At 42.7% G+C, this 13,085-nt stretch overlaps 2 protein-coding genes across 2 annotated transcripts in view; one reads left to right on the top strand and one right to left on the bottom strand.

The window, feature by feature from the left end:
* The window catches only part of adgra1a (adhesion G protein-coupled receptor A1a), a 339,338-nt gene that overhangs the window by 64,033 nt on the left and 262,220 nt on the right, over positions 1-13,085 (top strand). The window lies entirely within an intron of this gene.
* Positions 2,810-13,085, bottom strand: part of fmn2b (formin 2b) — a 41,917-nt gene continuing 31,641 nt past the window's right edge. The window contains exons 17-20 of the mRNA XM_070990860.1: positions 9,241-9,292; positions 6,968-7,117; positions 6,536-6,617; positions 2,810-5,609 (exon numbers count right to left, since the gene is read on the bottom strand). Coding sequence (XP_070846961.1) covers positions 5,583-5,609; positions 6,536-6,617; positions 6,968-7,117; positions 9,241-9,292 — 311 coding nt within the window. The 3' untranslated portion in view covers positions 2,810-5,582. The remainder of the gene's footprint in view (positions 5,610-6,535; positions 6,618-6,967; positions 7,118-9,240; positions 9,293-13,085) is intronic.

Genomic DNA, 13,085 nt, shown 5'->3' with positions numbered 1-13,085 from the left:
AACATGCAAACTTCGCACAGAAAGGCCCCGCCCGGGGATCGAACGGGCAACATTCTTGCTGTGAGGCACATGCACTACCTGCTGCGCCACCGTGCTGCCCCCACACATTCTTCTTTTCTAAATAGTAGTTTCTGTGAGGGAAGTGCCATATATTTTGTGCATACACAAATTTATTGTGCGCATCTTTTTTCATTGGTGGGAGAGGCACAGTGGAACAATGGTTAGCACTTTCTCGTCTCAGGCAGAAGGTCCTGGTTTGTGCTGGGGCCTTTCTGTGCAGAGTTTGTATGTTCCTCTAGTGCTTGCATGGGTTTTCTCTGGGTGCTTCAGTTTCCTCTCACAGTCCAAAGATAAGCCAAGGGTAATTGGCGGCTCTAAATTGCCCTTTGGTATGAATATGAGCGTAAATATTGTCTGTCTCTGTGTTTCAGCCCTGTAAATGACTGCTGGTGTCTAATGTGCCTTTCGCTCGGTGTCAGCAGAGATCAGCTCCAGCCCCACCCTTCAAAGGATGTTAGTAAGTGGGTATATCTGACAGATGGATAGACACGTCATTGGTATTGTCACTGATGGTGCAGAGGGTAATGCCCTGCAGCTGTTGATTAATTTGTGAAAGACTATTAATGGCCAATGGACCAAACAGCTAATGTCTGGATCAGACTGGACAGTTTTTTTTGTCAGTGACGATGGTCACCGTGTCAGATCTAACAATCACAGCCCATAAACTCTTGCTCTTGATTAAGTGCTCCCGCTGTTTCTCAGCAAGGGTACTGTTGCCACAGCTGAAAGTTCTTTTCCTCTCTTTAGTTGTCCCACCTGACAGCAGCAACCTCAGCATCCCTCCTCCTCCTCCTGTTCGCCATGGTTAAATGACTAAGAGAGCACCTCATTGGTCAACGCTCAGGAACATAGTGGTATGGTATGTCACACTAAATAGGTATAGATGCTTGATTGTTGTTCACTATTGACCATGACGCTGGTAATTGATCGGTCACAACAAAAATCATCTGAAATTTGGGCTAGATACATGTCGTCCGATCCAGGCAAAAGAGAAACCTTGCTGGATCTCCAATTCCACTCCATGAGACACAATACGTTGTTTTTTTGGAATCACAGAGGTTACTTTTACAGGCTGTGAATCTGCAATTTCTGACTGAACAGTTAAGAATGACTTAAATGAAACAACTAAGGGCATCACTTCTTCCTGTGTTCAGAGACTGGGAAAAGTTTGAAAGACAAAGAGCTTGGTACAAGAAGGGGTAGGGAACTCTGGAATACATCATTTGCAAATTCCTCCAGAGATAAATGCATGACAGAAAATTCTTCATCCAATCACAAAGGATCACCATAGACCAAATGCACATTCTTCACTGATTGTAACTGTGCATAATCAACTCATTGTGTAAAGACTAATAAGTTACTTCTTGGATATTTTAGATCTGTGTGTGGTCAGATGGGCTGTCTGGCCCTGTACTCATGATTTGTTTTTGGTTTTCTTGCTTGTTTGCCTTCTGTAGGAAACTGGTATCCTCACTTGACTTGTTATTGCATGCCACTCTGCTGGAGGCGTGTCCTCCACCATGCCTTCGGTGCCTGCTGCTCGAGGAAAAAAAGGGCCTTTCTGTGTGGAGTTTGCATGTTCTCCCCGTGCTCAACTGGGGTATCCTCCATAAAAATACCCCCACTAAAAACATGCAAGAAGATCACCACCTGACCAATGGTGATGTAAGAGATTGGGTCCCTGGGCGCCGGTCGAATGGTAGCCCAACGCTCCTGGTCTGCCACGGAGGAAGGCGACCAGGATGGGTTAAAGGTGGAGGACAAATTTCACCAAATTGCATGGCGTGTGTTGCATGTATGTAATTGTGTGACAAATAAAGGGGATTGTTCCTCTGATTCTTCTTCTTCTTCTAAGGAAAGGATTGCATTTTGCACATTAATGTTTACAGCTTTCCTATTAAAATGCATGAGGTTTCTGATTTAATAAAGAATAAAAAAGTGCATATTTTAGCCATAACTGAAATGCATATAGATGATGCAATTAGTGATGATGTTGGTGAGGTGAAGAGATAGAAAGATGTATGGAGGAGGAATGGAGTGGAATGCAACTGGGCTTCCATTCAGACAGGCAGAACTATAACATGTTCCCCAATTGTGCACTTAGATTAAATCACAAAATGAAGGCTTCATTTTGCAAGAATGGATTCAGGCATTGTAAAAATTATTGAAAGTATACATGGAATATTAATACAAGGACTGCTTGGAACATCTGTGTCTCCTCCATCCAATGCTGACGTTCATGGGCACATGCTAATAATATTTTGTAACATAACAATGACTCTGTAGTAGAAGCAAGACAAGAAATTACTATCACATTGAAAAAAAGATTGTACATCTTAGAAGGGTACTAGGACTGATAAATATACCTAGTGTGTCAAACAGTTATGCCACATAAATGCATATACAAATCAGGCAGATAAGGATAGGTGTGACAATTGTGTGATAAGGCTGTCTCCCGGCAAAATGTCAACTTCTGAAAATATTGTGAAACAATTGAACATCCCAGATTATTGATAGATCCCACTTCATCTCCTGGCACCATGTTTCCTCTGTTGGATTTGGTGATCTTAAAATGTGTTCAGGTTCTCCTGCAGAAAACTATTTGATCAGGAAGACACAGACACACGCACACTAAAGTACACGTTTACGTGCACATGCATTTGCTTGCATGTACTGTATGTACTACTCATATAGAAGTGGACATTCTACTGCTATTGTTGTTGTTTGAATGATATTTTGTCTGCTGCATTATGTATGGGGCTAATTATTAGTTTTAAGTGTTCTAGTTTACTACTGTTCACTTCGATAGCAGCATTGCTGTTGTTGACTAAAAGGAGTGTTCCTCATTCGTCTCCCAGCCTGGACAGTGACCTTTTACTCACATCTTTGACCTTAACACAATGAAATATTTCATAAAACCAAAATAATGCAGAATTCATTATTTTTATTTTTTTCATAAATTACACTGCTCTCAGACCTTATGCACCCTTTTCATATACATGTACTGTATACAGAAACATTTATTGCACATGAAAAAGTCAAAACGTATTCAAGTTGCTGTCATGCTGGCCAGCAGAGCAGGAGACACCAATGAAAGAAACACAAAATGTGTCTAACAATCTTTTTTTAAAACAATTTATTACTTTACAATGATAAAGTCATTAGTTCTGAACCAAAATGTGATAGCTGTAATTCAATGCACTATATCCATCCTTTATGACATGGCTTTCAACCACAAAGATGTGATCAACAAGATGATGAGAAAATTCACACACACACACACACACACACACACACACACACACACACACACACACACACACACACACACACACACACACACACACACACACATATATCTGGTATTTCTGGTATGATATGGCATATCACTGAACATACATTGAAATTACATATGTAAGTTTACAATGACATTCTTCTCCTGCCCATCAACACTGCTGTACAAATGTATACTGAGAATGAGTTTCTACTGAGAGGATAAATCTGATTGGACAGTCAGGATGTAGAATTAGAAACAGCTTTGTAGTAGTGTGTAAGAGTCCATGTAGAGAGTGCTGATATTGAGGTGTGACCATCTACTGCGGCATTTAAAAGAATGTGTCCATGACTGTTGTCTGGCAGAACCCAGATATCTGTCACTTTTCAACATAGCATTTTGAAGTTGGTGTAATATTTGTACAGTATAACCAGAATATATAACTGAGTGCCCTCAAGTGCTGCTAATCAATGCCAGTTACTCTCCATCCTTTCCAAGGGAAAAAAAAAAAAAGACAAATCTCTATACCAAAGGACAAGCCTCTGAATTTGTTTTTAATAATAAAACATGTTTAGATATTTTTTTTTAATGGTCAAAAAACACAAAGTAATGAACAATCATTACCGGATGGTGACCAAATCTTTTGGAGTGTACCAAAATATTAGGGCTTTGTGTCTTGCTCAAGGATACCGAGGCCAGGGATCAAACCACTAACCACTCTACCTGCTGAGCCACAGCTGCATCTTCTAAATGTGCATGTTATTGTAGTGCCACTTATCTAATGCACTCAAAGTTTACGACCATTTGTGGTGAATGATCTATGCTATTCCAACAAGAAATAGGCCAATAATCACATTTAGAATAACATTATAGCATAAAACAGCATTTATGTGTGGAGAGATTTATGATTGGAGTTATAGTTAGTAATAGTTAGTGTGGACAAACAACTTTTTTCCAAAATCTTTGCTGTTTTTCAATTAACACACAAGTGATGAGATGACACATCTGACTGCATTCCAGTGTTTGGCCTGAACAGTGTTCCTGCAGATGTGTCATGTGTCATGTTGTAGTTGAGGTTTGCCTTGCAGCTTTACGTCCTCCTGATCCTTGTGCTGTTATCTCCATTGTTGCCAAACTACTTTCACAAAAAGCTATTGCAAACAAGTTGTCAGGTCTGATAAATCTGAATGCTGAACAGTCTTAAATTATAATCCATAAGATTTGAATTATATCAGTCACATCATTGATACTATTTGCTGTAGGACATGGGCCATGTTGAACTCCACACTTGTTTTCCGGTGTTGCTGTCACAGTCCAGGATTCAGATCCACAAATTCATACCCACACACAAGTAATTCACAGGATGCATTCATGTACTGGGCATGACGTGGAGGACAAAAGCCTGTACATGCATTCTTCATGTAATTTGAGAATGACAATGAATGATGTTGAATTCAGTATTACCATTTCTGAAGACACTGCTGCTTCTTTTATTAGAACAACATTACACCATTAATGCTATGAGCCCATGTTGGTTTAAAAGGTGAACCAGTTATCTGTTGTATATATGACTGATATCTGGCCAACGTGTATTTGCTCCCCCCTGTGGTCAATAAATGTGTATTTGTAACCCTGGGACCTGTATTCTTTTATTTTCAACAGCAGTGAAGGTGATGGTGATTGTGGCTTGTGCCAATGCCTCAGTCAACAGTCTTCATCACATCACATCTTACTTAGTATGTGGTCTGGATTACAATGAAGGGGGAGAAGACGCTCAACATCTTATTGCTCATTAAACAGTGTAGGCTTACTGTTTGCTTTCACCATTCTGCTGATAAATGAGGCATTCCTTATTTTATTTAAATGTAAGGGTACTGACTGCACAAACAGTATGGTGTTATTCCACCTGATGTACACTGTATGTAATGTGTCAGAGTTGTGGTGATCCCAACAACATTCGATTTTTGTGCCTGGTGACCCTGCAGCAGCATCCTTTCATGACTGTGTTGGCCTTTATTAGACAGCTGGACAGGACTGCTAGTAAGGCAACAGGCTAACAGAGCAGGCAACACTGATCAAACTGAAAAAATAAATAAATCAAACAAGATGTCCAGAGTGGGCTCAGCTGCACATACATTGGGCCGCATTTGTCCTTCATCTTTCTCTTCAGTTCTCTTCATACTCTTTTCTCTTTGACTCACTGCTGGTGCCCAAAGTCGGGGAAAACAAGCATTTCAAGTCCACTGGGTCAAATCTTCATGCCAAGCTTGGCTTTCTGTGGAAAGGACACATTATACAGGTTAGGTGCATTATACCTGTCTATCATCTGACTATAAACAGAGCAAAGATGCAGAAAACAAAAGTCTGTCTTCACTGTGAAGTAAGAATAAATTAACATTTAGGTTAACCACTGACAGAGAGATATTAGTGCTCAGAGCTCATTTAAATTTTCATACTCTCAGTGGAAGTTTGGGGTTTCCTGCCTTCAATACTGGTTTCACATTGTGTTTCATAATTAGTTATCAATGACTGCCATCTTTCCCCAACATTAACAGTTCAAGAGACTCTGCAAGCAACACTGAACTTAACCATATGACTTTCACCAGCTACTTTTTCCCTTACGCAATAACTGAGTGAGTGGCTGCAGCAAATCAGTCTCAGATGAAAAATGCGATGGAGGAAAAACTAACTAGAGCAGTAAAAGTTCAGTTTAATGAGTGGTTTCAGTTTAATATGTGTGTGTGCTTTCATGCATAATGATATGGCCACCTTGTAGCTAATCAGTCCAGACGCTGTTCTTGAAGTCATGAGTGGATGAAACATTGCCTGTTAATCAGCATGTTTAGTTGTCATGTTTTTCATAATGCAGATACATTGCTAAGAAAGTCTAAACATAAATATTAGTGTCTGTAAATATTTAGGTGAGGTGAAGGTTCGATGTTATTGTGATACTGGACCTTAAATCATCAGTCATTAGCTGTTCAGCAAAACTGGTGGTACGATTTTATTATATTATATTATCATATACTGCTTTTGAATTCTAAATATGGAGACCTAAAATAAAGTGTTGCAGATATTTCTCAAAGCCCTTTTATCAGTTGTTCTTTGCATGTTACAAAGCAGAGGAAATATCAATGGATTCTTAGAGAGACCGTCTGACCTTCAGGTTCCTTAAATTACAGGGGTCAAAGGTCAACTTACGATGCCAGAAGCGTGTTTGGGTTTGACACTGTAGGCAGCCTTCTCCTTGGCCTGTCGGAAACACTCTTCTGCTGCTTTTAACCTGCAGAGCATACAATGTTAATACAGCTGATATGAAGACCCCACCTTAATTAACCACTTAACCGTGGACAAATTTAATGTCACGGTGGTAATCCATTTGGCTGATCTTAATTTTGCATTCAAGGCATTTAGCTTTTACTTTTACTTACTTATTTCAAGTAGAAAGTGTTAAATGTCCAAGATACACAACTTAGTTTACACAATAAGGAAATCAGAATTATGAAGATTATATTCCATGTCTACCGATAGTTCCCCATAAATCCTACAAACTGAACCTTTGAAACCAAAAGAAAGAAAGACAGAAAGAAAGAATAAGAACAGCAGCTCTTAGATCAGCATGTGTTCCTGTACCTCTCCTTGAGAATGACTTTGTTCTCCTTTTTCCACTGGTCCTTAAAGTCAGATGAGAACTCATGCCAAATGCAGAAGACAGTGTTGGGTGAAACCTCCTTTTCTCCTGCCTTGGCCTTCACTGAGAAGAACACTGTGAGCTCCAGGAACCTGACAGGACACAATAATCCTAAATGTACTTATTGGCATTCCCCTTTTTTCCCCAAGCAGAGAGAAAACATGACATTGGAGCCAAAAAGTTAAACTGCGCAGACGTTCCAGTGACTGTGAAGCAACTGTCAAGACCAGGAGACCTGCAGCCTCAGTCATTTTCACTGGCCTATAGCCGATGAGGAAACATTGTGTAGAGTCTATGATGTCCCAGTAACACCTGAAAGGACTTTTTGAAGCTGTAATTTGAGCTTATGCTAACAAGCATATTTGTCAGTTAGTGGCGCACAAAACTTCTGACCTTGTAAAAGAGTGGAATTTACAGGGGCCAAGCAAACAGTAACCATCACAGCTAGCAAACAGTGTCATGATCTGGTCTTTTCAGTTTTGCCACTTCCTGTTTTATTTTGAAGTCTTCCCTCGTGTGGCAGATTTTACTCTACTTTCTGTGTTTTCCCACCCTTGTGATTGTCTGATTCATGTCTCCTGTGTCTGATTAGTTCTCCTCCTGTTTCTATTTAAGTGAATGTGTTTCCCTTTGTCCTTGGAGGTTAATCCCTTGTATTTCGCGAACCTGTTCCTTGTCAGTTCGAGAGTATTTCCTGTAAGAGTATTTCCTAGATTATCTGTTTGTAGATCTGCACCTTGTTGTTCCCCTGGACCTAGCTTTTGCTTTTTGGACTGTTGGACACTGGTTCCCTTTTTTCATTGAATGTTTTGCGGGTTGTATAGACATTTTGATTTGATTCTCACCAGCTTTACCCACCCATAAGTCCTTTGTTGCCGTATTTTGTAAAATAAATCATTTGAACTGCCTCTTTGTTTGGTCTGCATATTGGGTTCGCTTCCTGTTTTTTTCCTGGGCCCACATTATAACACATAGCTTGCCAGACCTGTCAATCACAACAAATATGGCTAAAAAGTATCCTAAAAGTGAAGTTCATTTAGACCCAACAGTAACAACGAATATATACCACAAATGGATGCAGATGAGTGTTTCCATTTAATACCATATTACACTTTTTTACTGCACTACATTTAACTGACAGCTGCAGGCTAGCTTTTAAATTTGACATTAATTTCAAATCATTTTACATGAAAAAATATCAGACCATAAAATACAACACATTTTTCAAGATTAACCAAGTCGAAACTCCTCATATTAAATCAGTGTCTGTTTTCATATGTCCATGAGTTGTTAGCTGTTCCACCAAAGAGGCAGTTCCCCTCTGGACTTTATATTATTTTTAGTTATTATTTTAATGCTTAAGATGGTGAAAATATCCAGTATTTCACAAAAAAGCAAAGATAGAAAAAAATACCAAAAATTGCATATCAGAACTTTTTTTAACTTCCCATTCCCATTAATCATCTCACAACCCCTCAAATTTATTATTGGGAAAAAGTGGACTAAACTGTTTCTAAATAAGTAAAAAGGAAATCCACCTTGTTCAGCTCCAGCACTAAAATGCTGGGTTATAAATGATACGCCAGTATTAATGAGTAATTTTTCTTCTGATTCTTTAAGTACTATTTGACTGATAGACTTATTCCACTTATGTAGGATTTTAAATGCAGGACCTGTACTTGTTATGGAATATTTTTTTATGGAGGCATGTACTTCTTCCACCACTGTTAAATATAAGAGAAAGGAATAATTCATGACAAACTGTGCGGTCCTTGCAAAAAAGGAAAGAAATGCAGAACATTGAAAAAACATAGCACAGAGAGGCTAATTACTTCTCTCTAATTATCATTCATACCATAAATCCAATAGAGGTGATTAAAAACACTTGCCAGCAATCAAAGATTTAAGCACAGTTCATCCATAGTTTGGGGTAATGACTCACTACTTCAAAAATATCTTACTTTACAATTGAAACAAGTAGGGGAAGCTGCTGCCTGGTCACAGCTGAAACCATAAGCCTTCTAGCAGTGAGGATTCATTTTGACGTGTGCTGATGACAACTCAACATGCGATAAACAGGAAATAATACACACCCTTTGCAGTGTCTTGGCCACAGTCATATGTTAAGATCACAGCTTTCCTCAGTATTCAATGGACTAATAATGCTCTCAGTCATGGTAATAGTTGAAATGAAAGGGGAGGGAGGGGTTCTTACAGTTTGTGAGTGCTGCTGAGTTGAGCTTCCAGGGCCTCCAGTTCACTTTTTGCTAAGAAAGACAGAATAATAAAAGGGTCAATACAAAAGATTAAACATGAGAGAGTATTGAGATTTGTTGGTGGCAGCTGCTGCCAAGCAGTCTGTCCTGTAAACTTTACACTAATTCATAGGGTTCTATTTATGCCCCCGCTGGTGGTGGGGCGCGGCGCACTTGGTATTTTGGTAAACCGAGGCGTACAGACGTGCGCCAGGATGGGCGTTGCGGTGCAGTAGAGGGAGGTATCGGCATAATCAGCCGGTGCATTTGGATTTTTGGTCCAATTCGGTCCACACCGGCGGCGTAAAAGTGCGCTGAAATCTCGCCACCCCAGACCTCGTCAACTCTGTGCTGGGCAAGTGGATTTTCGTATACCGGCGGAGTCATGTGCCCACATCACCAATACCTCACAGGCAGGTTTCCACAGTGTCTGGCATTTCACTGCGATCAATAATTAGCAACAGCCACGATTCAATGCAACTATCTGAGTCAGCACATGCAGTCAGACCTATATATATTGTTGTGGTCCTGATTTTGTGTTTTCTGTTTTTTGCTTCAACTGACCTTCTCTCTCCCTCTCTGGTAGTGCAAGTGACGAGGGGCGGAGCGATCTCCTGGAGTGCTGCTCTCCCGGCACACCTGCAGCTCGTTCTGCCTAATTCACCTGGCTTCTTAAGCCGCCCTCTGGTAATCTCCAGTGCCGGAGAATTCTCGCAGATCCCCGCACACGGAGCGCCTCCCGAGTTCTTCTGCCTCTCGTCACGAGTTGTTCGCTTTCCAGTTCTCGAGTACCAGTTTTGATTAAGTATTATTTCTGTTGTACTTTGTATCTCGGCTCTTTCCCAATTATTGGTGATTTTGTGTTGGAGTTTTAGTTGTTACTTTTCTAGTGAAAATCTCAGTTGTTACTTTGTTTTTGCAATCGTTCTGCTGAACTGATTTTTTGTTGTTACTTTGTGAATAAACTGTTTCTTTTGACACTCTGCTCCTGGGTCCTGCTTCTCCATTGTCTGGCCATAACAGAATTCTCCGGCCAGAATGGACCCAGCAGAGTCGGAGAGTTTCAAACAAGCACTCTCCTCACAAGCTGCCCAAGTCAACCAGCATGAGTCTTCCCTGATGCAGGCAATGGATCACCTGCAGCAGCTTACCGCCGGCGTCGCTCAACTGGGCAGTCAGATGGCGGCTCTGAAAGACCAGCTCACTCCACCCGCTGTTCCCGTTGCTCACCACCATGCGGACGACCAGCTGACCAGCCCAGCACCTCAAGCACGTGAGCCCTACATCCCCATACCGGCTCGTTATTCTGGAGACTTAGGCACATGTTCACAGTTCTTACACCAGTGAGAGAGATTTAGGGAACGACAGGAGGCGAAAAGAAGACCAGCTCCACCCAACATCCAACCCAGTTCTCCAGAATCCACCCCGGTGCTTCCTGACTACGCTCACGAGTCTCGACCTCCACCTGCCGACGAACCCATGCAGCTGGGACGGGCCCGCCTCACCCCAGCGGAAAGACAGCGGCGCATGCGAGACAAGTTGTGCCTCTACTGCGGCCAGGGGGGGCATTTTCTCTCCAGCTGTCCCGAGACGCCAAAAGACCGGGCTCGCCAATAGGAGGGAGGACTTTGGTGAGCCGTATCTCCTCCGCCTCCGCCTCGAGAATACAGATTCCAGGTATGATTCATAGACTCGAACACTCAATTCCCGTCCAGGTTTTGGTGGACTCCGGGGCAGACGACAATTTCATAGACATTGATTTTGTGAAAAAACATAACATACCCACTTATGAATTGTCTTCACCCAAAGAAGTACTCGCCATAGATGGGAAACTACTGGAACTGGTAACTCATAAGACTGAACCACAGAAACTAGTTCTTTCGAGCAACCATCATGAGTATCTTGAACTTTTCGTCATCTCATCACCTCTTCATTCAGTCATTCTAGGAATTCCCTGGCTTCAACTCCACAACCCGCACATCGATTGGTCCACCGGTACTATACGTAACTGGAGTCACCATTGTCACGCCCACTGCCTCCGCTCCGCCTTGCCAGCCAGACCGGCAGATCAGCAACACACACCAGAGGTAATCGACTTGTCTAATGTACCCCCTGACTAAAACGATCTACAACAAGTGTTCAGTAAGACTTCCGCCTCCTCCTTGCCTCCACATAGACCCTACAATTGTGCCATTGATTTGCTTCTCGGTGCTCCTCTCCCCACAAAACGACTGTTCAATCTGTCCAAACCTGAGCGAGAGGCTATGGAAAAATATATCACCGAGTCGGTCGCGGCTGGTCTCATCCGTCCCTCCTCTTCTCCAGTAGGAGCTGGTTTCTTTTTTGTAGTGAAAAAAGACAAAACACTACGACCCTGCATAGACTACACTGGACTAAACGAAATCACGGTGAAAAATATCGACTCGGCCTTCAGTCCGCTACATTCCGCCTGTGTTTTCTCAAAACTTGACCTCAGAAATGCCGACCACCTCATCGGAATCAAAGACGGAGATGAATGGAAGACAGCTTTCAACACCCACTTAGGGCATTTTGAATATTTAGTTATGCCATTCGGACTCACAAATGCTCCTGCCGTTTTTCAATGTTTGATTAATGATGTGTTACGAGACCTGTTGAGCAAAACTGTTTTTGTTTACTTAGACGATATTTTGATTTTCTCTAGTTCCCTAGAGGAACATGTGACTCATGTACGTGATGTATTGAGAAGACTTCTCGAGAACAAACTGTAAAAGCAGAAAAATGTGAATTCCATGTGCCTACTGTGAATTTCCTAGGTTTTATAGTAGAAAAAGGACAACTGCAAGCGGACCCCTCCAAGGTGGAGGCTGTGAAGAGTTGGCTGGCCCCCACCACTCGAAAACAGCTACAGCGTTTCTTGGGGTTCGTCAATTTCTACAGGAGATTCGTAAGAAACTATAGCCGCCTGGCGGCACCCCTCACTCGCCTCACATCCACCAAAGTAACTTTTGTCTGGTCTCCTGTTGAGCATGCTGCTTTTGATAAGATAAAAAACATGTTTGTTAACGCTCCTGTCCTTGTACACCCAGATCCTGAGCAGCAGTTCGTGGTCGAGGTTGACACCTCGGACTCCGGGCTCGGGGCCGTGCTCTCCCAGCGGCAGTCCTCAGATAACAAACTCCACCCCTGCGCTTTCTACTCACATCGCCTCACCCCTGCTGAACGCAACTACGATGTGGGGAACCGGGAACTTCTGGCGGTGGTTCAGGCCCTGCAAGAGTCGAGACACTGGCTGGAGGGGGCGGCTCATCCATTCATCGTTTGGACGGACCACAAAAATTTGGCTTACCTCCGCTCCGCCCGCCGCAAGAACTCACGGCAGGCCCACTGGGCGCTGTTCTTGGGCCGATTCCAGTTCACCATCACTTACCGCCCCGGGTCCCACAACATCAAGCCGGACACGCTCTCCCGTCAGTTTGCCCTGGAGGGAGGGGAGTCCTCCAATGGTACCATCTTGGACCCCGAGTGTGTCCTAGGAGCAGTCCACTGGCGAGTGGAGCGGCAGGTAGAAGAGGCTCTTCAGGGAGAAAACATTCCAGACGGATGTCCACCGGGCCGCTTGTTTGTTCCACAGTCCGCCAGGTCATCAGTGTTGTCTTGGGGCCATGCGTCCAGAATAGCCTGCCATCCGGGGGTTCACCGCACTCTAGATCTCATCCGGCAGTGCTTCTGTTGGCCATCCATGTCTTCGGATGTTCGGACTTTCATCGCAGCATGTACGGTGTGCAAGCGCAGCAAATCCTCACACCGTCCCCCGGCTGGTCTC

This window comes from Chaetodon trifascialis, chromosome 21 (assembly GCF_039877785.1).
Source record: "Chaetodon trifascialis isolate fChaTrf1 chromosome 21, fChaTrf1.hap1, whole genome shotgun sequence".
NCBI lineage: Eukaryota > Metazoa > Chordata > Actinopteri > Chaetodontiformes > Chaetodontidae > Chaetodon > Chaetodon trifascialis.
Note: the sequence above shows the minus strand (reverse complement) of the source record. Positions and strands in the feature narration are given on the sequence as shown.